The 24490-nt window shown below is 30.4% G+C and overlaps 1 protein-coding gene across 1 annotated transcript in view; it reads right to left on the bottom strand.

Moving 5' to 3' along the window:
* The window catches only part of LOC145313969 (uncharacterized), a 66764-nt gene that overhangs the window by 26020 nt on the left and 16254 nt on the right, over window positions 1-24490 (bottom strand). Inside the window, exons 5-9 of the mRNA XM_080153638.1 lie at window positions 13861-13998; window positions 8889-8970; window positions 7932-8010; window positions 7345-7426; window positions 4180-4233 (exon numbers count right to left, since the gene is read on the bottom strand). Of these exons, the coding sequence (XP_080009764.1) occupies window positions 4180-4233; window positions 7345-7426; window positions 7932-8010; window positions 8889-8970; window positions 13861-13998 (435 nt within the window). The remainder of the gene's footprint in view (window positions 1-4179; window positions 4234-7344; window positions 7427-7931; window positions 8011-8888; window positions 8971-13860; window positions 13999-24490) is intronic.

Raw genomic sequence — 24490 nt, 5'->3', positions numbered from 1 at the left:
TAGCTTTTTTTGTCAAGAGGTTACGTTATCTTAACTCGAATACCCACCAATTAAAACCCCGTATTTTATAAGACGAAATAAAAATGCCATTCAAATTTTAACGTGAAAGTGTTCTTTCCCGTAAAGTTTATACAGCCTCAGGCGTTAATTGAATTTAAAAACTCGCGCTATGAAATTTTGGCGCGAATTTAATCATATGTGTGTAAAGGTTTATTGATTTAAATTTGAAAGTCTAAAAAAGAGAGGAAATAGAATAATTTGAAATAAAGATCTCCCGCCATAATCTAATTACTTACATGGTTTCATGGTCTGTACTTCACAGTTACGCCACTCTTTTTGTTTATTTAGGCTAGAATTGTTGGCGTTATCCTCATAGAATTTTTTTTTCAATTTTGATCCCCTCTCCCTGGCCGCGGCACTTTTTTTATAATTAGGTTAGTTTAGGTTATAGGGGCTAGTATTAAGTTTTGGTATCTATAGGCGTTCAAGTTTGTTGGTTTTACTGTTGGATTTCAGAGCCTCACTTAGAAAAAAAATAATTTATCAATACGATGAAAATTACAAATTTATCTCCCCCACTTTTCAATATATTATAAAATAAAAAGGCGCGCCAAAATTTTGGCGCAAAATTGGATATAAAGATAGAAACAGGTAAATGTAGTAAAGATCCAACTCTCCTATATCCTTCCCCCACCATTATTAATAAAATAATTGAAGCAACTGTCCCTTATTAATCATTGCTGTTTACCCCCTGAGAAAATGTGATAAGGGGTATGGGGTAAAACTCCTGTAAGCCAGTAATCATCTCTCATTGCTGGTAACCTGGAAAATTTGCAGATTGCCAGCTAACAGGAACCTAGGATTTAGGGGAATATGCGTGCTGCTGGATCCAGGTATCTTGTAATATTGCCAGGAACCAGGAAGCATTCGTTACCAGCAATATTTTACCATGAACTGCAGTAGATCCTGATTTTTTGATGGATTTCTTTGATGAATGACAGGCCGGTCAATTTTTAGGCCATTTTTTGCGGTTTTTGGGCCGTCACGCCCAAACGGTTTGAGATAATCTCACGGGACCTTTTGCCCAACCTAAGTCTGGTTATTTGTGAGGTCTAAGAAAAAAAATCAGACTTATGCAAAAGATTATAATTATAATCTTTACACAGAAAAATGGCACGAGGTGAGGGTTTGAGGGGGCAAAATGAGCCAACCAGCGTTTTTTGACGGCGCACAGCGACGTCGTGCTTCATCCAATCCGGGATTTTTTTACATACATTTTTGTAGGCAAATGCATTGGCTAAATTTCATATGAAGTAAAATTTTTTGTACCTCCAACCGGTTTTGCTCCAGCTGATTCGATTTACAGATACCCCCTAAAAACCGGAAAAAAACCGGTTTTTTCTAAAATTCACGGCCGGTTTTGGCCGGATCCGGCTCAAATTTTGCATGAAGTCATCCTTTGATATTCCCAACAGTTGATACTTGACACAGCAAGATCCCAGAAAAGTGTGGTATATCTACCCCACCCCCCCCCCCACAACCAACGACAAAATAATGTCCGTGGCCACAGCGCTCTGCCACCTGGCATGCCTAGCCGCAACACTCGGGCCCCTAGCCTGCCTAGCCGTGGGCGCTCGGTCCCCAAGCCATATAACCTAACCTAAATGAAAAAAAAAATTGTTTTGTCGCGGTTTTTTTTGTTTTTTTTACCCTTTATTGATTAAATGCTTTAGACTTTCTTTATTTATATGAATCTATGTCTCTAATCCATGATTTGAATTGCTTGATTATAACTGACCTAAGTTGAAGCTACCTACGACCAGACCGAGATATCGTAACTTATCTAGTGCATAGTTGTCACAAATATAGGTATATACACAGAGAAACAAACTTGAGAACGAAAGAAGAATTGAGAAATAGATATTTTATCCTTATAAAAAGGAACAAATGTATTTCTAGGTGTCCATGTATGTGCAGCACTGAATTAATATGTTATATTCTCCTTTACCGCGAAGCTTTTTATAGGTCCAGAGAAGGTTATACCTTCTTGAAGTCGCCCCTAGAAAATTTATCATAACAAAAATTGAGGTTTCGTGAATATAAAAATACATAATTCCTTTATTTGTGAGGCAAACTGTGTGATAAATATAGTTTAAAGATAAGACTAGTAGAGTCCACGATTACCTCTTTAACAAATAGATAAATAGACAGATAAATCTAGATATATATTTATATGGATAGATAGATAGATAGATAGAAAGAATCTAGATATAAATGGATAGATATGTAAAAAATAAATTGATAAATACATAGATAGAAAGACATTTCGACAGATAGATAGATAGTTAAACGGATAGACTTACAGAGAGATAGACATATTACTGATAGATAAAAAGAAAGACATATCGACAGATAAATAAGTATATCTTGAGGTAGATACACTTACAGATTTGATAGATAAATAGATATTTAGGTAAACATATAGATAGATAGATAGTATGCAATAAATTTAGTAGATTAGACTGGTGGTAGCCACGAATTGGCTTTAGAACCAAGGTGGTTAGTTGCAATTCACATTGCAGTATGGTCTTGGAATAATAAATATAGAATTGACACGAAGAAATAGGAGCACAGCTACTCTTGGACTAAGCTGTGTCTTTTATGTTAAAATATACAATCTCTTGTTCAGGGGGGGGGGGGGGTTCATTTTTTTCTATGGGCATTTTCTTTTATGTGGGAGGAGATTCCCTTCCTCAAAATAGTTATAACCCAGGGCTTTACAGTATAAACAAAATCGTTTCAGTTAATGATTTTTCTTCTGTTTGCTTGTTAACTTTTTTTTTATTAATGTATGTATGTAAATTAGTCTTTGACTTATTGAACCCAATTAACACCATTGCATTAAACAGCAAAGTTTTCTATTGTTATATCCCAACTCTTATGACTCTAAAAATCACCTTGGTGTAATATATAACAGTGATAATTGCCAATTTTTGTTGGGTTTAAGGGCAAACCTAAATTTTATCTTTTCTATTAGAGGAAACAAAAATAGACTGATCAATTGTTTTTTTGTCTAGCAAGTATACCTACTATACGGAAAAAATGCCTTTCATAAAAATGATTTTTCCCCTGCTATTACACTTAAACAGATGTTTTTGAGAAGGTTTCTTAATCCTAAAAATACTAATTTATAAATATAACATCATTTTATAAAGCTGAAATAGAAATGTATAGTTTTGTCTATGACAATTTGTCTCTTTTTTGGCTTATATAAAAAGTTATAAATAAGACTACTGCTGTTTAAAGCAATCTTTTTAATCATAATAATATAAGAGTGCATTCAAGGGTTAGGTAAGATTATTCTAAAAACAAAAAAAAACAAGGTTGACAACATCCATAAATAGCGAGGCACAAAATATAATGAATGGGAATACGGACAAGGATATTTAAAGATTAGTTAAATCAAGAATAGAAATATATTAGAGATTTAAAAAATCTTGAAATCTTTTATTTTTTTTATATTTATATTTTGAAGCATTATTGAAGACAGAGGGACAAAGTAAATTATACACTGTATGTTCATTGGAATCATCACAAAAAATTAGCCGTCTATTATTAAATAGCAGCGGGGAAAATGACATTTTCGTCATACCGTTACGGACTTAATGACGGACGGACAGACAAAGTTAATTACAGAATAGATTCGCTACTTTAAATGGAAATATATCTATTTATATGTACTTGACAGTCTATACTTTTTTGGGTTAGGTTAGATTTAGAGAAAAGAGGGCCTCACAGGGTTAATGATTAAATAAAAAAGTTACGGGTTGTTGGGGGAGGGGCTTCTTATCCCAAAAGCTAATAGGGAGATCTTTCGTTACACATTCATAAAAACATTTTTAATTGATTTTTTATTTTCTTTGGAATAGTATTCCCTAGCAATCTGAGTCTAATTATTATTGCAATGGGCAACAAAAACGGCAGTCTATATATGAAGTAATTTAGACATTACGATTTTACACCTTTTTTGCAACTGTTTGCCTCATTTTAAGTCCAGTTATTGTTAAGCACGATTATTTAGATTAAACACCATGGAGGAATATATTGACCAACATCTGAAGACTATATTAGCAACCTAGCAAGATGTAAATATTTGTTGAATATGAAAATTAATCCTACCTGAAGCCAGTTAGAGTAGAACCAAACATACCAAGTCTGGGTGTAAACATGAGCCTACAAGAACAAAAGTAATATTAAATAAAGGATCCTAAAATGGGTATAAATTGTGTAAATTAGTTACTTTGCTGTTAATTAAGAAACTGATATGAAAAAGTTTAAACAGGGCTAGCTTGTACTGCCATTCATAATTAAATCAAATTCATGATTCCTTTAAGTCAAATAATGAAAGAACTATAAAACCAGTACAATGTCTCCTCACTCCCTGCAATTATCAAATATTTAAGAAAAATATTTAAAAAACTGAAGAAAAAAACAATATCAACACCCTCCCAACCCTTAAATTTGCCCTATACTTTTTAGGTACTTTAATTGAATCTTGATTGGTTGCTTAATCTATTAGTGTCCAAACTATTTAATTCATCGTCTATTGGCTTATACCTTACGAAACTTGGAAATTCGTACGTCAATTTTGAGAAATGTGTGCTATTTTAAAATTTCCAAACAAATATGTACAGCATTGCATTACTAAAACCTATATATTATGAATTACATTTGTGAATGTAGAAAGACTTGGGAGGTTGAATAATATTTTATTCTAGTAAAAATATTATCTACATGGAGTCCCGAAAAAAATCCATATTATATACCAAGGTTTTTTGTCTGAAGAATAAAGATCTTATTAACTACTGAACCGATTTGGTTTTCTCTTTTAGGTATGCTTCACATAAGTCATGTGCTGGTTTTAGGCTATTTAATTTTAAGAATTAGATCGAAGCTTTTTTTCTAGCCCCCCTTTGCCAAATTAAATAGAGAACCACTAGATGCTAGGGACGTGTTCGCAAGTTTGATATAAATTAAGATATGAAATAGTAATCGTTTAATTTTTTTTTAATACTAAAGATAACATTTCAACCTCTGAACTACTTTGTATAATAGAGAGGTCGAGATAAGGTTAATCAAGGTAATGGAACGTGTTAAAACCTATATGCAACACCCTATATTATTAAATTTTACTGCATTTAAGACCCGCAAAGTCATTAACACATTAATAAAAAAGATCAAAAACTTTTATAATATTGCTTTATTAAGGACATACTTACTTTTTCAGGCTTGATTATGGAAATGCTTTCAACAAGTTAATTTAGAATATTAAAAGGAAAACACGAATTATCGCTCCTTTTTTTGGGGGGGGGGGCAGGAGGGGGGAGGGTTGAGTTCTTAAACGGTCCAAAACAAATAAAAAGGAAATGGCCAAACATATTGCTTCACGCCTAAATGTAATGCCTCGATGCAACTATTACTTTGCACTTTTTATGGGGGCATTTTTTGAGGTAGCGAAGCTACTCTCTAAAGGTACTTGTGTCTGGATGTCCTTCTGTTCTTTTGTCTGTCGGCAATATTTAATGGGTGGCGATTTTTTACTTTCAAAAGTTATCAAAATTACGCAATTTTATTACTTCACAATTTAATTATAATGAAATATATATGAATGTATGTTTTCTTCGGTTTGTACTAGAATAAAAAAAATATGAAAGGACAATATTCACATTTTAAAATTTTCTCATTTTTTAAAACATATTTCTCTTCTCTAATGTGGACTGTTTTATTCTTGTTGTAACCTATGCATTGATTATCATTGTATACAATATTGTGCATAATTTTCTTGCATCTAAAGTTTCTCTGGCTTTCTTAGAAAATGCTTTCGTTATCTAATATTATCATCCATTTATCTCATAAAGTAATAAGCTTTTTTGTCTGTAGCGAAGGATCTAACCGCTGAACCGATATGGTTCTCCTTTAGAGTGAATTTTCTTATAGGTCTCTTAATAATTTTATAGAAAAAAAAGTCTTTGTATGTTTTTAAGCCATTTTTTACACCCTTTCATATCCCTTCTAATATCCCTAGATAAAAAGCAATAACATAAAAGTTTAGTTTAAAGAGCTTTTATCTTAATCATCTACTTTTCACGAAACTTTGTTAAAAACGTATTTTTAAAGTAATTCATATTTGAAATTAATGATAATCAGATCATAAACAACTTTTATGATATTGATATTAGGTATTTAACTTGTTTTTTAATAAGCCATAAAAATAGCAATATCAATATTTGTTAATTTGATAAAAAACTACTTTTTCGTGAATTTATGAAGATCCTTGTTAGTTTTTAATTAATCTTTTAACAAGGATGACTACTTCATAAGTAACAAAGAACAAAAAAAACATGATATAGACAAACGGACAAAGTTAGTTATAGAACAGATTTTCAATTGTTATTACAAAGAAAAAAAAGAGCGAATATGCAAAAACTCAAAGAAATCACTAAAACTTTAAAAAGTATAGTTTATGTCTTTAAAGCAAGACCGACATACAAAATGATGCAACAATGCATAGGCTGGATGCTTATATGTATTTGGAATCTTTACTAAAAATTTCAGTTCACCATCTTAAATAGCAGCCGAGAAAATTACAATTCCCACATAGCGTTTTGGACTGACTTATAGATCGACAAAGTAAATTATAGAGTAGCTTTGCTACTAAAAAAAACAGCAGCTGCAAAAAAGTTAACACAAAAGTTTTATCCAAAAAGGTACATTTTGCCTCACCATATTTGTACATAATTTTAAGGATTTTATGGCCCTTGAAGATTCTTCACTATTAGAGTAAAACACTAGAGGGGGAAGGGATAACTGTATATCCCTATACTAATGACCTTGTGACGACTTACAATAGGGTCCTTGAAGATCAACCAATGGTGTCGGGAATATTAACACAGCCAAGTAGTAGAAAACAATTTGCTAGCAGACGAAAAAGGTCATTGGAAAAGGGGGGAGGTACTTTTCTGTATATACATTCCACACTATACATCTGTTGCTTCACTAAGAAGGCGAGCCATATTAGTACAGCGGTTAGCGAGATCTTTTAGAACTGACATACATACACACATGGACTTTAAATATTTTGATATTGGATGTAATTCATTATTAATTTTTTGCCGTTGGAACAAGGAAATATATGTCAATAAATAGCACATCATTGGAAGTAATATTTTAAAAATTACGAAAATAAATAAAAATCACTTAATATGTGTTTGTGTTGTCACAAGTGGACAGACGAACGGACATATACTAATAATAGAGCAGCTGTGCTAAAAAGTAAAACTATACCTCGCACAAAGCTAAATCATGTTCTTGTTCGCAAGGAATCTGCTCAAATCTTAGGTCAACATGGTTGAAACTCATGTTCCATCTAAAAATATACGTGATTAATTATCAACAAGGATGACAATGTTAATTGCAAAACAGAGCACAAAAAATTATGGAATGGACAAATTGACTAAGTTTTTTATAAAGCAGACGTTTATTCTCATAACAATGGGAAAAGAAGAGAAAATATGCAAAATCTCGAAGAAAATCACGGAACATCAAAAAATAACATTACATCATGAACGACAGACGGACGGACAAAACAACGTATAGATTAGATGCGCATATGTCATAGGAATCTTAACTTGACATTTCAGCATCTTTCCCTAAAAAGGACCTACTTTTAAATTACAGGGAAGGAGGGGATATTGGACTCTCAAATATACTAATACCCAAAGTTTTGCTTTAAAAAAAGCGATCTTTTAAAGCATAATTGGTTAGTTCAAACTAACAGTGTCCAAACGTTTCAACCACTGATTATTTTGACTGTCCGATTGGCGGACGTACAGACAACGTAAATTATAGAGAAGCTTCGCTATTAGAAATACCTCATAACAAGACACTGAACCTCTCCATCTTCAATATTATCATTCTCCAAGACAAGTACAGAATCATCAAACTGGACGTCTTCAAATGAATTAATTGGTGAGGTTTTAGTTTCAATTAGTTGGAAAATTTCAATTTGTAGAGCTCGTATAAGTATCAATTTACAATACAGTTTTTGCTTTTAAAGTATCTATGCCGTTTATTGATTTAAGTGTGATTATCAATCTCATTAAATTTTGGAATAGATCATTATTAATTACGGTACTTGTGGAACGCCAGACACAGTACTTGCCCTAAAAGATTCTAGCGATCACAAAAATCATCTCTTCCTTCTTATTTTGTGAAATAAAATGAAAATAAGTGGTTGGGAGGGGGGGGGGGGAGTATTTTTGTACGCCTAACCCTGTTGATGCCTATTCTTGCAGTGCCCTATCCCTTTGGGGCTACCCTGTATCCAATATAGCCTAAACTTTCATAAGGTAACAATGAACACCAGAAAAAAACTACTACACTCCTATATTTTCAACTAGCGGCTACGCCCCTAGAGGCCTCTAGGGGCACTTGAGGAGGGGAGAGTCTAATTTGATAACCCAATTTCTTATTTTAGATTTTACAAGAAATTTTTTTTTTTTTAATTTGGGGGGGGGGTGGGGTTGGGGTGTCCCACCCCCCCAAGAAAATAGTTATAAACCTTCCCGGGACCTATAAGAAGCTACCCTGTTAAGGAGAACCCGATCGATTCAGCGGTTAGCGAGATCATTCGGTACAAACAAACACACAAACACACAAACACACAAACATACAAACACACAAACACACAGACACACAAACATCCTGTTACTTTAGTATAAGGATTTGAAAATAAAGGAAAAAGGGAGGGGTTCTGTTCTCACTAGGCACTTTGAGTTAGGAACCTTAAAGAGCAGTGTAAGACATTCGTTAATTTTTTTCGTTCCTACCTGCGCCGAACCAGGTCCAGTTGTAGGTAGAGAACTGGATTCCAGAGGTCAGAGCTCCAGAGCTGGACAGGGTGCTGCGAACCTGAAAAAAAGAGGAATTTTAGCTACAATTAAAAGTCCTAAAACTTAATCTGTTAAATGATAATTTGCAACTAATCTTTTTGAAAGTAAAAATTTGTTTTGTTTTCTAAATTTGTAATCAAGGATAAGGAATAATAGATTCGAAGAAAAACTGTTTATTACCTTAGCCTTTCGCCAGTCAAAACTATAGAATTACTGTCAATGTCAATATAGAATGTATAGAATGTCAATATTGATAATTTTATTTCAAACAATATCATTTTCAATTCGTTTTTAATGATAAAATCAAAAAAACTGTATTTTTCAAAAATCGAAAAAAAAGTTTTCTTTTCTATAAATTATTCCTTGTGCCTGGTTTAAAATAAAAACAGCATTATTTATAATGCAGAAAACTTATACGTTTATCTCAATATTTATTTTTATCAGCGAAAAGTTAAAGGCAAAAAAGTTTGGGTATAGTCCCTTTCGTGGCACCGCCTCTTAAGAGCGTTTCGTCGTATTTTCACAGTATTTCTAGCTCCTGCCAATTGCCTAACCCTGCGGGGCAATCACCAATCAAAGGCTTCTGTGAAAATACGATGAAACGTCCCTGAAGAGGCGTTGCCACGAGAGGGACTATATTCAAAAGTTTTTCTCCTAATTCTACAATACATGTCCTAAATTCCTAATGAAGTTAAATGGATTTAGATTATTTCTATAAATTATTAGATACAATAATATTATAATTACGGAATAAGTTTTAGTCATTAACATTTTTGTTTTGTGTTATCTCTTATCTTTGGAATGCTTGTTTTTCATAATGCTATAACAAACAATAAGTACTAAGGAGAAAAATAAATCATTTTTTGTCTAAAGTAATTTCCAGCTTTTTAACCTTGTGTTTTATTAAATAGTTATTTATGGCATTTACAAATTCCAACTCTTTGGATTATTCCATTAATGAGAAATCCTGTAAAATCATGCATGTTTGCCCTTAATAAAAATTGGCTTATTCTAACCCAACCAAGTTTGAATTTAGAGCATTATTGTAGTATTAGTAGTATGTAAAAGAACTCTCTAACGATTAAAATTGAGAATACTTGAAAATAGCTAAATATATTTACTAATTGAGAAGTTTGTTTTTGTTTGTGTAGTATAGCTTTTTTTAGACCTATTATAGAAATCAAAAGAGTTATTTTGAAAAAACTATAGTTACATTTTTTTAAATCGTTTATTATTTAAATTTAATCAAAATAGAATTTGGAATTTTTTCAAAGATACGAAATAACTTATATAGAGAATGTATTAAAACTAACTAGTTTTGTCTTTTTTAAAAAGCGACATCAAGTTTAAATATTAAAATCATAACGTACAGAAAGGTGTAGTTTAACCCATTAAAGCCGAAATAAATTCAAGATATAAATTTAACTGCTTTGAAAATGGGTTTGAATTTGCATCATTTTTATATTATTGTAATATATACAATATCGACCCTATAAAGTTGGGTGGGGAGGTATCCTCTACTCAACTTGCAACTTAATTTCCTGGGGCCGTATCTATAAGACATTGAATAATATGTATTTGCAAGGGTGTTTACATTTATCATCCCCTTCCCGTAAATTCCATTAAAATTGTCTTCTGCATACGCAAACTTTAAAGCATATTTCTTTGTTGATATTTTAATTAGAATATGTTAACTTTTTTACACTAGCCTCCAAAGTATTGTAATAACATTTTCTTATTCGTCGGCTTTGAAACTTTTAATTAGTTGACTTTTTTTCGGTTAAGTGTCCTAACGTTTCAAAAATTATCTGTAAAAGGTGTAGTTTTATGTATCATCATTGTGGATGTACATCGTTTATCAGCCATTGTCTTATCCCTTTAGGTCCCTGAGTGTCTGTATTTCTGTGACTTTTACAATTTAATATTTCTCAATAATTACTTAATTTTATTTATACAAATCCTTATTCAGATCTTAGAAGTGTCTTTATTTTCTAGGTATTTTTTGACAAATTAAATCAAGAAGTTATATTGGCGGCTACAGAGCTCCAATTTAGTTAAAATTTTCATTGTGAAACAATGTATATTAAAACAAAGTAAAATTATGTATGTGTGTAAGTGAATTATAAAATTGTAATTGTATCTGTGTTATTATTTAATTTGATGCAATTCTAGATGAGAAAATGTGAACAACAAAAAAACTGCATTTCCCTTAGGGCTGTATCACACAATTGGGAGTCTAACTTAGATTCACAACAAAGATAATCTTTTTATGAGGGTGGGGGGATGCTATAATCTTAAGATTTTGTCAGAGGGGAGTTAGGAAAGCAAGATGTTAAAATTTTAATTTTGTTGAACAAACGAACATTAAGAAGGATATAGACGCAGCGGGAAAATAAAAGCCACAAGGACTAAAATAATCGTCGGCCATTTACGTTGGAAAATAACTGAAAATGCGTAAATTTTAAGATTCTACGTTTTGATATTGTGGTTTTTCATCATAATAAACCTAATTCAATAAACAAAATTATAATGCATGGCGTGGAAATATCCGCTGGATTAAAACAGGTTATCCGCCATACTTAAAAAACATGTATTGCATTGAATTACAGACAATTGTCACGAATATTAAAATAAAACAAAATTGGTTTTAATTTTCCATATTATTATCTGCGGAAAGCTGTCTATAATACGAAGCAATAAATAACTATTATGTTATTTAAAAATCGATATTTAACGACGAGTAATCAAAACTTTATAGTTACTATTTTTTAGAGATTTTTTACATTCCTTCAGACAGAATGGCTTTATGGTATATATTCTTATTACTCTAACAAAATCTCTTTTATTGTGGAACAACAATGCATTTATTTTACTTAAATCTGTGTCATTTTCACCGTTGCGGGGCGCACTAATTATACAATAAACAAGAATGACAGCATCTATAAAAGCAAAAATTGCTTAGATGGTCAATTCTTTTAATAAAGTATTTGCTAAACTCTGAACCAATATGGTTCTCCTTTACAGTGTAGTTTCTCGTAGGTCCTGGGAAGGTTTATAGCTATTTGGGGGGATGGTACCACCAACCTCCCAAGAGAAATCGCTGAATATCGAATCAATTATATTGCACCGCCTAGCGGATATTTTGGGTATACAGCTGATCTTAACATAGATTGAAAAGAAAACATTTTGCGTACCCATTGAGACCTCTAGGGTCGTAGCAAATATAGAGTAACGACGCATTTAATATTTAACAATATTTAGTCTCACCTATAAATTTTTATATAATAGTTTCCAAAATTACATATTTACATTTGAAGACTTCTTTAATCATAGAGATGCCTTAAATATAGCTTCAAGCTTTATCGTCCCAGAAATTAATATACTAAACATTAATACTGAAGTAAGGAACTACCCCAAGTGTAGAAAAGCATCAGCTTTAACAATGTCTTTACAAGATTTATACATGCAATTTCAACTTGGCAATTATTTCAATAATGAATACGTGCTTCAGGCGCGCAGAAAACTTGGTTATTGTTAATATAAATAACATTTCTTTGTAAATTAATTGATACATATTTTTTTGGAGAATACTTTTTTATTGCTTTTATTCTATAGTTCTCTATAATTACAATTCTTTTCATCTATATATAATATATCTTTATATCTTTCTATCTATCTATTTATCAATCTATCTAACTTTTTATCATAGAGAAAATAATAAAAGAGAGAAATCGAGGTATTTGAAGGACTAAAATAGGCAGTGGGCCTAGAGGCCTATATTGAGCAATTGCCGCGCTGAATTTTTAATGTTATTCCACCACTTTTCAAAATGGGAATATCTTAAAATTAAATATAATTTCAAGACAATTATAGTTGCTGTTTGAAGCATAAATCTAATTTTTAAGGGATGATATAGAAATATTTTGAATTATCATCCATTCTGATGAAACCTAACGAAAGAATATAAAATTATCATTATTAATTTTTCATGACTTTGCTACTGACTTTAATCATAACACTCATTATCAGCTTATAAGATTTATATTGCAGTCTATCTAACTTATATTTTTTAATAAATAAACGTTTTCACAAATTTAATATGAACATTTGATTGTAAATTATAATAATCAGTTTTTCAGTGCCATCTAGCTTTGGATATAGAACTAGAATATCAAAGCGTTCATCAATTTTTATTTTGCCTGTATTTTTCTTGTTTTGGATTTTTGTCACTAAAGGGCCAAACCCTGAGGGGTAAATAACATCACTTGAAAATGTTAAAAATATTGTAAAAACGAGTATTGTCTGAGAAAGAACATAGATAGCATTACAGATTATTCACTTATTTAGATTATTCAGTTATGAAATTTTTTATTTAATATTTAGCCTTAGTTTTAATGTATGTCTTTGAAGTAGACAACTAGCGAACCTGGTGGCTGAGAGCTAAACTATTAATTTTTTATTAGTAAACATTTAAAAGTTTTATCATGTTAATTAGATTTAAATATTACATTTAGGCTAATTTGAAAAAAAATAAATTTTTGATCATAAAAGGTGAACCCTCCTATTTTTAAACTAGGCGAAACATACTTTTCTGCTGCACTAAGACCGTCCGCGGCTGTTTGTTTTTTAAGATTCTAAATCAAATTGTATTTTAAATATTTTCTTTAATTTTTTTTAAAACATAATAAATTACAGAAAAATAATAATAATTAATAAGATAAAAATTTTTTTTTTTTTTTTACATATATAGAATAGGTTATGATTAAGATGCAAAAAGCCGCGGACGGTTTAGATAAATAGCAGACAAATTATTTTAGTAGGGGGGAAGTAATATTTTACAATGAAATTGGGGTGAGTATTCATCCTCTTATCCTTTTTCCTTATGCTTTTTATCTATCTGTATATGTACCTCATGGGGAACTCTCTCCCAGAAGAGCTGTGAAGCAAGTATATCCTGTTCAGCCCTGCTCTCCATGCTGATTAGCTGGGCCACAACTCCCTCGATATTGTTGCACTCCAGGCTGGCTCCAGCAAAGCTCTTGGCTCCCTGCAAATAAGACAAAAATCATTTTTTTTCATTATCAAAAGTTTTATAATAACGGTTTAATATGTGTTGGCTCAGCAACTTTGGAGACCTTTATCTTTGTAAAACTGTAAGAAAAAATAACATATAGATAAAGGATGCTCAATAAAGAGTCTTTAACATTGAGTCTTATCGTCCCAAGAATCATAGTTCCAAAACAACTGCATAAACAAGCAAAATAATCGACTTTTGCCAAAAAAAAAAAAGGCTCGGACTTAACAAATAACAAAATAATTCGCAGTTACATCAACTATCATTTAAAGGGCGAATATAGGTTTGATATGATATGGGCTTATTTCAAGCGTGCAATTATATAGATTATAAATAACTTAAAGACATTGACATATTTAACTGTATAAGTCTGTTTCTAGCCTAAAACCGAACTGCTTCGTTGATATAATTACGCCATTTTGCGTAACTTGTGTGGTTTTTTAAGAAATCCAAACATCCCTGCATCACACAAGGCTGCATCGGAAGGTTGTATTATAAAGCTTTTGTTCAATCATAGTCATAATGAAGACGAAAGGAATGGGAAAAAAATGGATGCTGCAACTTTTACTTTTGATCAAATAAATTTTTCATAACATAATTTTGTAAAAGTACATTGAAAAAGAGAGGGCTGAAAACTAACTTTAAAAAAATATTTCAAAATTAAAATATTATTTTTGTTTGCTAAAAGTTGCATCATGCTTGTGTCCTTACCCAGGCTACAAAGGGTAAATATATTTTACATATTATATATTTTTATATAAATAAATTGTATTCATCATGAATAAATCTAAAATCTTAGTAGAGAAAATAAATTTAAAAACTTAATATTTATCTTTATGATGAACTATAAAGCAAAATTTTTGATGCTATTTAAAATTTGAATAAAATACTATATAATTAAATAAAATAAACATTTTAATTATCATTTAAGATGCATGCCAATGAAATAATCAATTAAACTTAAGAAAACTAGTCAAAAAAAGTCTTGTAAAGGGCTAAAATAAACGATTTTGTAGGCCATCTCATTTATCATATGTTCAATTGAAACAGAAAATTGCAAAATCTACTTAAGGATTTTTTTGAATTTTTAAATTTGGCATAGATATTCTAAAAGTATGAAATGGCACCTTTCATATAAGCTCATATCATATCGAACCTATATTCGCCCTTTAAAGTTTTACGTCGATATAACGATTTTAACATGCGTAAACTAACGAATAAAGCTATCCATTACGGAGAAACTCGAAATGAAAAAAGCTTCACTTCTAAAATGGGCTTTTTATTATAAAGTTAACGTCTTTATATATTTTAATAGTTCATATATTGTTAACTTTTTGCTGCATCATGTAAGGAAAAATTCTTAATAGCTTAATATCATAAATTTTAAGGCAATTATATTGTAGACACTCGCTTAGCTTAAAAAATATTTGCATTCTAAAAACAAATTTTTCCTAATCATGTTCTTACAACTTTGTGACTATAGATTAATCTTAATTGGCAGGTACAAACTAGTATTGATTTTACCACCAACAATTTTATTTACAGAACGGATAACTTTTAGACTACGTGTCCCTTTCTTTGAAAACAAGGATGACAACACAAGCGAAGCAAGCGAACATGAAAATTATGGATAGACAATCGGACAAAGTGAGTTATCGAACGTGGTTATCTATTAGACAAAAAAGCGGATTATCAATCCTATTATAAAAAGTAGAAAGATTTTTTTGTCTGTAACTAAGGATCTCGTTAACCGCTGAACTGATATGGTTCTCCTTTACAGTGAAAATTCTTAAAAATCCAGGGAATGGTTATACCTATTTTTAGGGAGGGTAACTCCACCCTGCCGATAAATAATGACCCCCCACCTAAATGATATATTTTTTTCTGTTTTTTCTTTTTAAACATTAAGTACCCCTATAACATAACCTTTGCACATCAATATATAAATTTATATTAAAGCATCATAGCTTGACCGATAGACTGACGGACGGACAGACAGACATGATTATCTAGTAGCTTCGCTAACAAAACGGTAGCCTGTATAAAAACTTATAAAGTAAAAATAACTCAATTTCAATAAAATAAATGAAACAAGAATGACTTGGTAAAAATACTATCCTTTGTAAGGAGGGATCATAAACATCACTTAATAAAAGCAGGGCAATTGCTACATTAGACGAAATAACAATAGAAGTTAAAGAATACAGTGTACGAGCTATATTAAACTCTTCTCACCCTGTGTCGACTTTTTATTGGGTTCTTTAAATATCAGCCAATAGTGTTGGTAATATAAACACATCCAAGTCGATAAAAGAGCACAAAGGAAATTGGCTAGCAGACTGAAGAGGTCCCCGCCACTTGGGCCAGGTAATTGTATTTGTTATAATTATATACTTAAACATTTATTGTTTCAACCAATCGGAGGGTTGAAGCCAATTAATGAAAGAATGTGGTAATTTAACTTTGGGTACCAGTGTAATTTACAGTCAAATGCCCCCCCCCCCCTAGTGCCGGGGTTTTCTGTGCTCACTGGACACTTTTGATGAAAGTACTGATAATTATTCTCGTCTTTAGTTGAAATGATGACAGGCTACGTCAGTTTTAATCTGTTTTATAAGAATCTTTTGAAACATTTTTTTCTAACTCTAATGCATATACAATAAGAAAAAGTCGTTATATTATCATTAAATTTTAAATAGTAAGAATTCTTAACTTAACAATGTATTTTTATGGGGCATTGATAATGATAATTCGACCGTGGAAAGACTTTTTTGCCTCCAATCCAACACTTAATTTGGAATTATTTGGTTGGTTCTCTAGAGAGACTTTAACGAGGACAAAACCAACAGTTGTAGCGCTGTGAAATATTTAAAAATAATTATTACTGAATTTGTTCTAACTTTCTGTTTGTCTGTCTATTCTGAATGTTTAGTCTGTCTGTGTATATAATAGTTTGTCTGTGTGTTAGTCTGTCTGTTTGTCTGGCCGTCTGTTTGTCTGTCTGTGTGTTAGTCTGTCTGTCTATCTGTTTATATTTTGTCTGTCTGTTTGTGTGTCTGTTTGTCTGACTATCTGTTTGCATTTGTCTGACTGTTTATATGTTTGTCTGTCTGTTTGTACATCCGTCTGTTTGACTTCATGTCTGCCTGTCTGTTTGTATGTCTATTTGTCTGTCTGCTTGTCCATTTGTTTGTTAGTCTGCCTGTCTATCTTCTTGTCCATCTGTTTGTTAGTTTGTCACTGCTGTCTGACTTTTTTGTCTGTTTGTAAAAAAAAATGTGTATGCTATAAAGTAGCTTTAAAAAGTTGCTACTGGAAAAATATGTTTGGTAAAATATTGTTATTACAATTCTGTCGACGTAAAAGCAATTGTAAATGTAATAATTACAGCAATTAAAATGCATAGAGAACCATATTTATATTACCTTTCAGGGATAGATATTTCATTTAAAAAAAAACATGAACAAATACATGTTTTTATAATATGATAATCATTTTCAACCAATATTTGGGGAAAAAAATCTTTTTTCCTTTATATAACATATCCCTTTCAATCAACCTACGCAGTCTAAATACTAATGTAGATTTTGATATTAATTTAAGAAAAATGTTTTTCTCTAATATTTAAATTAAAATGCATGGTTTGTTTAGGTATATTTGTAAGGGCTCGGCAGCTATCATTTACGCTAATACCGCTGGTATCCTTTGATATAGAGTAGTAAAGTATTTTTTCTCTGTTCGAAGGATTTCGCTAACCACTGAACAGTTATGGGTATCCGTATCCTTAACAGTGAGGTCACTTATATGTACGTTCAGGACAGGGGTTTAACTATTTTTGGAGAGGGTACCTCCACCCTCCAAAGAGAAATCACTTCTAGAAACAATGATCCCCCAAATTTACTTTAAAAAAAAACTAAAAAATATTGAGGATGGACAAATTAACCTCCTCCCAATTATATTTTTATTGTACAGGCTTTGCTTTAAAAAGGGGGAAAGTAAGTTCATTGTACTGAATTGAATGATTATAAACTGTTCACGTTTATGAGGACATAATCTTAAAATGAGTTTATGATTATTAAGATATAAATCTTTATTTTCAGACCACCATGCGTTAACTATTAAGGATTATAGTTTTTATACAAGGTTTATTTTTGTTAGCATGACATGAACTTTTTTTATTTTAATAGGATCTTCGTTCATAGCTTCTAGGGACTTCATCTCAGGGGGATAGAGAAATCCACCCGTATTAATTGATATTGCTAAATTGGGGAGGGAGAGGTTTATTTTTTTGGAGACAATATTTAAAATCACCTTTGCCGTTTATAAGATCTTAGAAGACACGCACATACTCAAGACCAACATACAACTTATTACTTCATAATATGTGAAAAATACACCTTCATGATATTATAAATGTAAGACTTTAATACTACTACATAATTACTGTATAACTGTTTACTTTTCTTCTATTTATCTAAATCTTTGAATATTGATGCTGTGCTACTATTGAATACAATTTTTCTTGTTTAAAATGTTTTAGTACTTTTCGTATGTACGCTTTTTATAATTTAATATCCTATATATAACTTTATAAGATACAAATCTAATAACAATAATTAGTAACTTAAAGGTCACCTATTTATATGGTTTGGCATCCATATTCAGCCGCTTTTAAAGCAAGTTACAAACGTACAGATTATAAATATTGGATGCTTTGGCCACCATTATGACAGCTACAGCTTCAGCTGATAAAAATTATCAATCAGCCTCAGCTTTTTTTAAGGATTTAATTGACAGTAATTTAACATTCACAATCAAGACGAACGTTTTAGTTCGAAAGCAACTCTATTGTTCGAAATATCCGTTTCTATGCCTGTCTGTCTGAAACGTAAATTTCTCGGCTACCAATTAAAATGGAGGGATGAAATTTTTTGCAGATATTCTTCTGAGTAATAAGCATCTACTGTATATCTTACTTGGTCCCTTGTTTACTTTTGTTTGTCTTTTATTAAAGGGCTTCGCTACTTATGGATGTTGTCATCTTGTTTTGATAATTAGCAATTGCAGCCTCAGAGTTCATGTTTGTTAAACTTTTAATTTAAATAAGTTTATTCAATTAAAATATAAATTAACTATGATTGAATAATTACCTAAATTGGTCGTTAAAAGTCATAAAACTTATTTATAATTACTTTAATTTGAAGTGATTTTTGGATACCTATTAATAGCCTAAAATAGGAATTTTTGAATTTACAAAAAGCATGATTTTTAAATTGGTAAAATTTAATTATAAATTTTTGCAAATTTTAATAACTACAAATTTGAAGAAAAAAAATTATGGACGAGAATAGAGAAGAATTTTGCCATATATCCATCCAAGTATGACTTTTCTCTTGTTAAAGGCAAAGCTTTTTTATAATTAGGGTCCGTCCGTCTGTACGTCCGTCATTAATGGATAGCGCTCATCGTTAATTTAGTCATGTTGTAGTTGTCCTATCGACTTAAATTTTTTTGGTAATTCCTGTAGTAGTTAGATATGATTTAGAAAGCGTAGTAACTCTGTCCATACGTCCATTTAAAACATGTTGAGTTTTATCTTTTTTAAAAACAATTCTCTATTTGATATAATTATCTTATTTATTTGATTTTTGTAATGCTGATTCCTAGGACAACACAGTCTTAAAAATTTAAGTATGTCCTTATACAGTATCCTGTATTCAATCCGTTGCAACAAATTTAATTACCTACCATTTCAGAGCTTTGCTTTTATGGTTGTTATCATCCTTGTTTCTTTAAATCATAAGGAAAAAGGATAAGAGGATGAATACTCACCCCAATTTCATTGTAAAATATTACTTCCCCCCTACTAAAATAATTTGTCTGCTATTTATCTAAACCGTCCGCGGCTTTTTGCATCTTAATCATAACCTATTCTATATATGTAAAAAAAAATAAAAAATTTTTATCTTATTAATTATTATTATTTTTCTGTAATTTATTATGTTTTAAAAAAAATTAAAGAAAATATTTAAAATACAATTTGATTTAGAATCTTAAAAAACAAACAGCCGCGGACGGTCTTAGTGCAGCAGAAAAGTATGTTTCGCCTAGTTTAAAAATAGGAGGGTTCACCTTTTATGATCAAAAATTTATTTTTTTTCAAATTAGCCTAAATGTAATATTTAAATCTAATTAACATGATAAAACTTTTAAATGTTTACTAATAAAAAATTAATAGTTTAGCTCTCAGCCACCAGGTTCGCTAGTTGTCTACTTCAAAGACATACATTAAAACTAAGGCTAAATATTAAATAAAAAATTTCATAACTGAATAATCTAAATAAGTGAATAATCTGTAATGCTATCTATGTTCTTTCTCAGACAATACTCGTTTTTACAATATTTTTAACATTTTCAAGTGATGTTATTTACCCCTCAGGGTTTGGCCCTTTAGTGACAAAAATCCAAAACAAGAAAAATACAGGCAAAATAAAAATTGATGAACACTTTGATATTCTAGTTCTATATCCAAAGCTAGATGGCACTGAAAAACTGATTATTATAATTTACAATCAAATGTTCATATTAAATTTGTGAAAACGTTTATTTATTAAAAAATATAAGTTAGATAGACTGCAATATAAATCTTATAAGCTGATAATGAGTGTTATGATTAAAGTCAGTAGCAAAGTCATGAAAAATTAATAATGATAATTTTATATTCTTTCGTTAGGTTTCATCAGAATGGATGATAATTCAAAATATTTCTATATCATCCCTTAAAAATTAGATTTATGCTTCAAACAGCAACTATAATTGTCTTGAAATTATATTTAATTTTAAGATATTCCCATTTTGAAAAGTGGTGGAATAACATTAAAAATTCAGCGCGGCAATTGCTCAATATAGGCCTCTAGGCCCACTGCCTATTTTAGTCCTTCAAATACCTCGATTTCTCTCTTTTATTATTTTCTCTATGCTTTAAATGTATTCAATTTAATATTTTTTAAAGAATGTTAATAGAATATCTAGTTTGAATGAAAGAGTTATATTAACAAATATAATGTATTTCAATTTTACAAACAAGGATGAAAACTTTTTTTGAAAATCTAAGGAGTATTACAAATAAAGGATGTAAAATATAAGTGAATATTATGACAGGGCAAAATTGTCGTAAATTTAGCTTGCCAACATGGAACTTCTTTATTGGTCATATAGTATGAGGCCGGTAAGGGGTTGGGGTAAAGGGGTGAAAGGGAGGATTTTTAAAAGGCTCAATTGGATGGGCATAAAAACTACTCTCTTATGTTTAATTCAATAAAAAAATACTATAGCAGAGGGGGGGATGGGTTTATGTGCTCGCTAGGCACTTCAAGGTAAAGCACCAAATAAATGTATTGTAGAGGTGCTAATCATCTAAAAGTCCAGCATGTAAAGTAGTAGACACATAATACACACATAAAAAAATATTTAGATTAAAAGATATTTCTCAGGTTTATCAAAATAATAATATCACATAAGATAAAAGCGACAATCACGTCCATAACAAGTAAACATAAGAAATAATAGAACAGTAAACTATAATACAGCTTAAATTGGAAAAGAACAATAATTTTGGATAAAAATATAGTGAAGAAAATTATGACATATTAAGTTAATGTTCAATTGAAGACAATAAGAAACTGCTGCAAGCGTGTATGTGTCTGTGTACTGAGGTGGATTCTTAAAAAACTTTTGCCCCACTAAAAACATTTTCCCCAATTAAAATCTGCAGTGGAGCAAATAAAAAATTTAGTAATATTGATTCTTAAAAAACTTTTGCCCTACTGAAATAGCGGGGCACACTGTTTTTTTAGTGGGGGTAATTTTCCCCCATTGAAAGCCAAAATCCCTATTGTTTTAAAAGAAGGTGTATTAATTTTTTTACTTTTTATTTAAGATAGCTAGCCGGTTCTTTTAGTAAGTAGTAGATGTAAAATTTTTCATAGAATTCAGATATGCAATCGGTTTTTTTGTAGACCTCTTATTTTTTAAGTAATTTAAGTTTTTTTTAAAAAAATTAAGTCGATTTTAAGGTACTAAAACGCAACAAAAAAAAGGGAAAAAATGGCCATTATGAACAAAAATAGTAAGATCTTTAATTTGACACCTTACTTTTTGAATTTTGCCAGGTAATTATTGAAAAAATTGATTTTTTTAAACCCATGAGAATAAAAACTTTGAACTTAATTTTATCATTTCACAGGTAAAAAAATATGGGTTCATATATACCTTTATAATCAGAAAAATATTATGAATCCATTGTAAGCAAAATTGAAAAAAAGTAAAAAAAAATACAAAATGAAAAAATGGCCTATTGTATTTTGTTGTACAGGCAACACTTTTGTCATCCCCTAGTTACCCCCTCTTTACCCCCTGCCCATTTTTATTCTCAATTCAAAAAATAAGTTGAATGCCTGTATAATATAATATAATATTTTCATATAATTCCTTTTATTGTAGTTTATAAACTATATTATAAACTTTTTATTTCAATTTTGCTTAGAATGGATTTGTAATATTTTTCTCATTCTATCAGTATATATAACGCCTATTTCTTATGCCTGGGTAATGATAAAATTTAGTTCAAAGTTTTTATTCTCGTGGGATTAAAAAAGCGTTTTTTTCAATAATTACTTGACAGAATTGAAAAAGTAAGGTGTCAAATTAAAGATCTTACTATTTTTATTCATAATGGCCATTTTCTTTCTTTTTTTTTGTTGCATTTTAGTACCTTAAAATCGACTTAATTTTTTTTTAAAACTTAAATTACTTTAAAAATAAGAGGTCTACAAAAAAAACCGATTGCATATCTGAATTCTATGAAAAATTTTACATCTACTACTTACTAAAAGAACCGGCTAGCTATCTTAAATAAAAAGTAAAAAAGTTAATACACCTTCTTTGGAAGATTTTTTAGGTCTGACTTTTGTTTGAAACTGAGCGCGGTATTTGTTCTTATTAATTAGATAATTAAATTATTGCATTACATGAAAGTTTTTTCTTTTTATACTTGTCAAATGTATTATGTGTACAATTATTTTAATAGATATGGTAAAATTTTAATAGATATGGTAAAGCATCAAATAGTTTCATAGAAACCGCCATGAATCTTTTTAGAACCACAATGAATTAAATCTGTGTTTTGTATTGTTAGCTAAATTTACCAGACGTTTTTCGTTTTACTGCAGTTTAAAGAATATAAAAAGGGCATCGTTTGTGATTTTAGAAAGGGGTGAAAATTCGACTCGTGTTTCGCTCTTACTCTACCAAAGATCGTTATACAAATTTTAGTTCTTATTAGTTTAAAATAAAAAATAATTTGAACATAATATAATAGCTAACGTCCAGAAAACTGCATTTATCATGGGAAGGAAGGGAAATTGGACAGTAAATCATAATGGTTCCCAAAGTTTTAATAAGTTCTCTCATTGACCTATAAATTTGTGCATCTTTTATAAGATCTTGGTTGTATGGTTGGTTTAGATTTCCATCAATAATTCTAATCCACTGAAGGTGTAATTTTGTTTATCATCATTGGGGATCTACATTTATATATCGTCCAGTGTCCTATCCCTGATTAAACTATGCCTAGATAATAATGGATTTATTATTACTTGGATCTTACACCAGATTATCATGTACTCTAATAATATGAAACTTGTAGCTGGCTAAAATAATAATACCCTTTTCCACCCCCCTTTCCCAGTCCCCTCTACTCCTACAATACGAACGAACTTACTATTAATTGATGTCCATGTTAGCAACCTAAATTGACGACAATTGTTTCCCTGTCATAATATCCAGACATATAATATATCCGTTGGGTAATCTAGTTTCATCAATGATGATATTACATATTTAAACATTTGAATGAGGAAAAATAACTGTTATTCCAGTACGGCTTCGAAACCGATTAATATCCGCAGGTTTATAACTAGTTCTAAGCCATATTGAAAAATCATGTATCATACCGTATATGATAATATTAATACCTAATTTGTCAGTTTGGGCCTTTAAGCCTACGGGACTAACTCAATATTTATTTACGAGGTCTAAAATATGCAATTGTACAGTATCATAGAATGTATTCTTTTTGATGTGAAATTGTTTGAGGCAAATGACATTTTTTTAAATAGTTGATGTTTAAAAGATTAAAAGATGTTTGAAGCTTAAATTGAATTGAAGTAGGGTGTAAATATGTAGTTTCATTTCAAGAATTGGTGGATTGCAATTTACAGTACATGCAATAGATGTTTAGCCTATGGAAAATTGTTTAATTATTATCTCAAAATCAGATTGTAATCTGGTGTTATTAGTGTCAATACTAAGTCAGTCAGAGCCACTTTCTTATTAAAAAGTCGACAAAAATCATTGAAATTACATATTGACAGAATGTCAACAGTTCTGACAAGGACCAAGTTAA

The sequence above is a fragment of the Acartia tonsa genome, chromosome 3, assembly GCF_053477335.1.
Source record: "Acartia tonsa isolate MP-2025a chromosome 3, ASM5347733v1, whole genome shotgun sequence".
Taxonomy (NCBI): domain Eukaryota; kingdom Metazoa; phylum Arthropoda; class Copepoda; order Calanoida; family Acartiidae; genus Acartia; species Acartia tonsa.
Note: the sequence above shows the minus strand (reverse complement) of the source record. Positions and strands in the feature narration are given on the sequence as shown.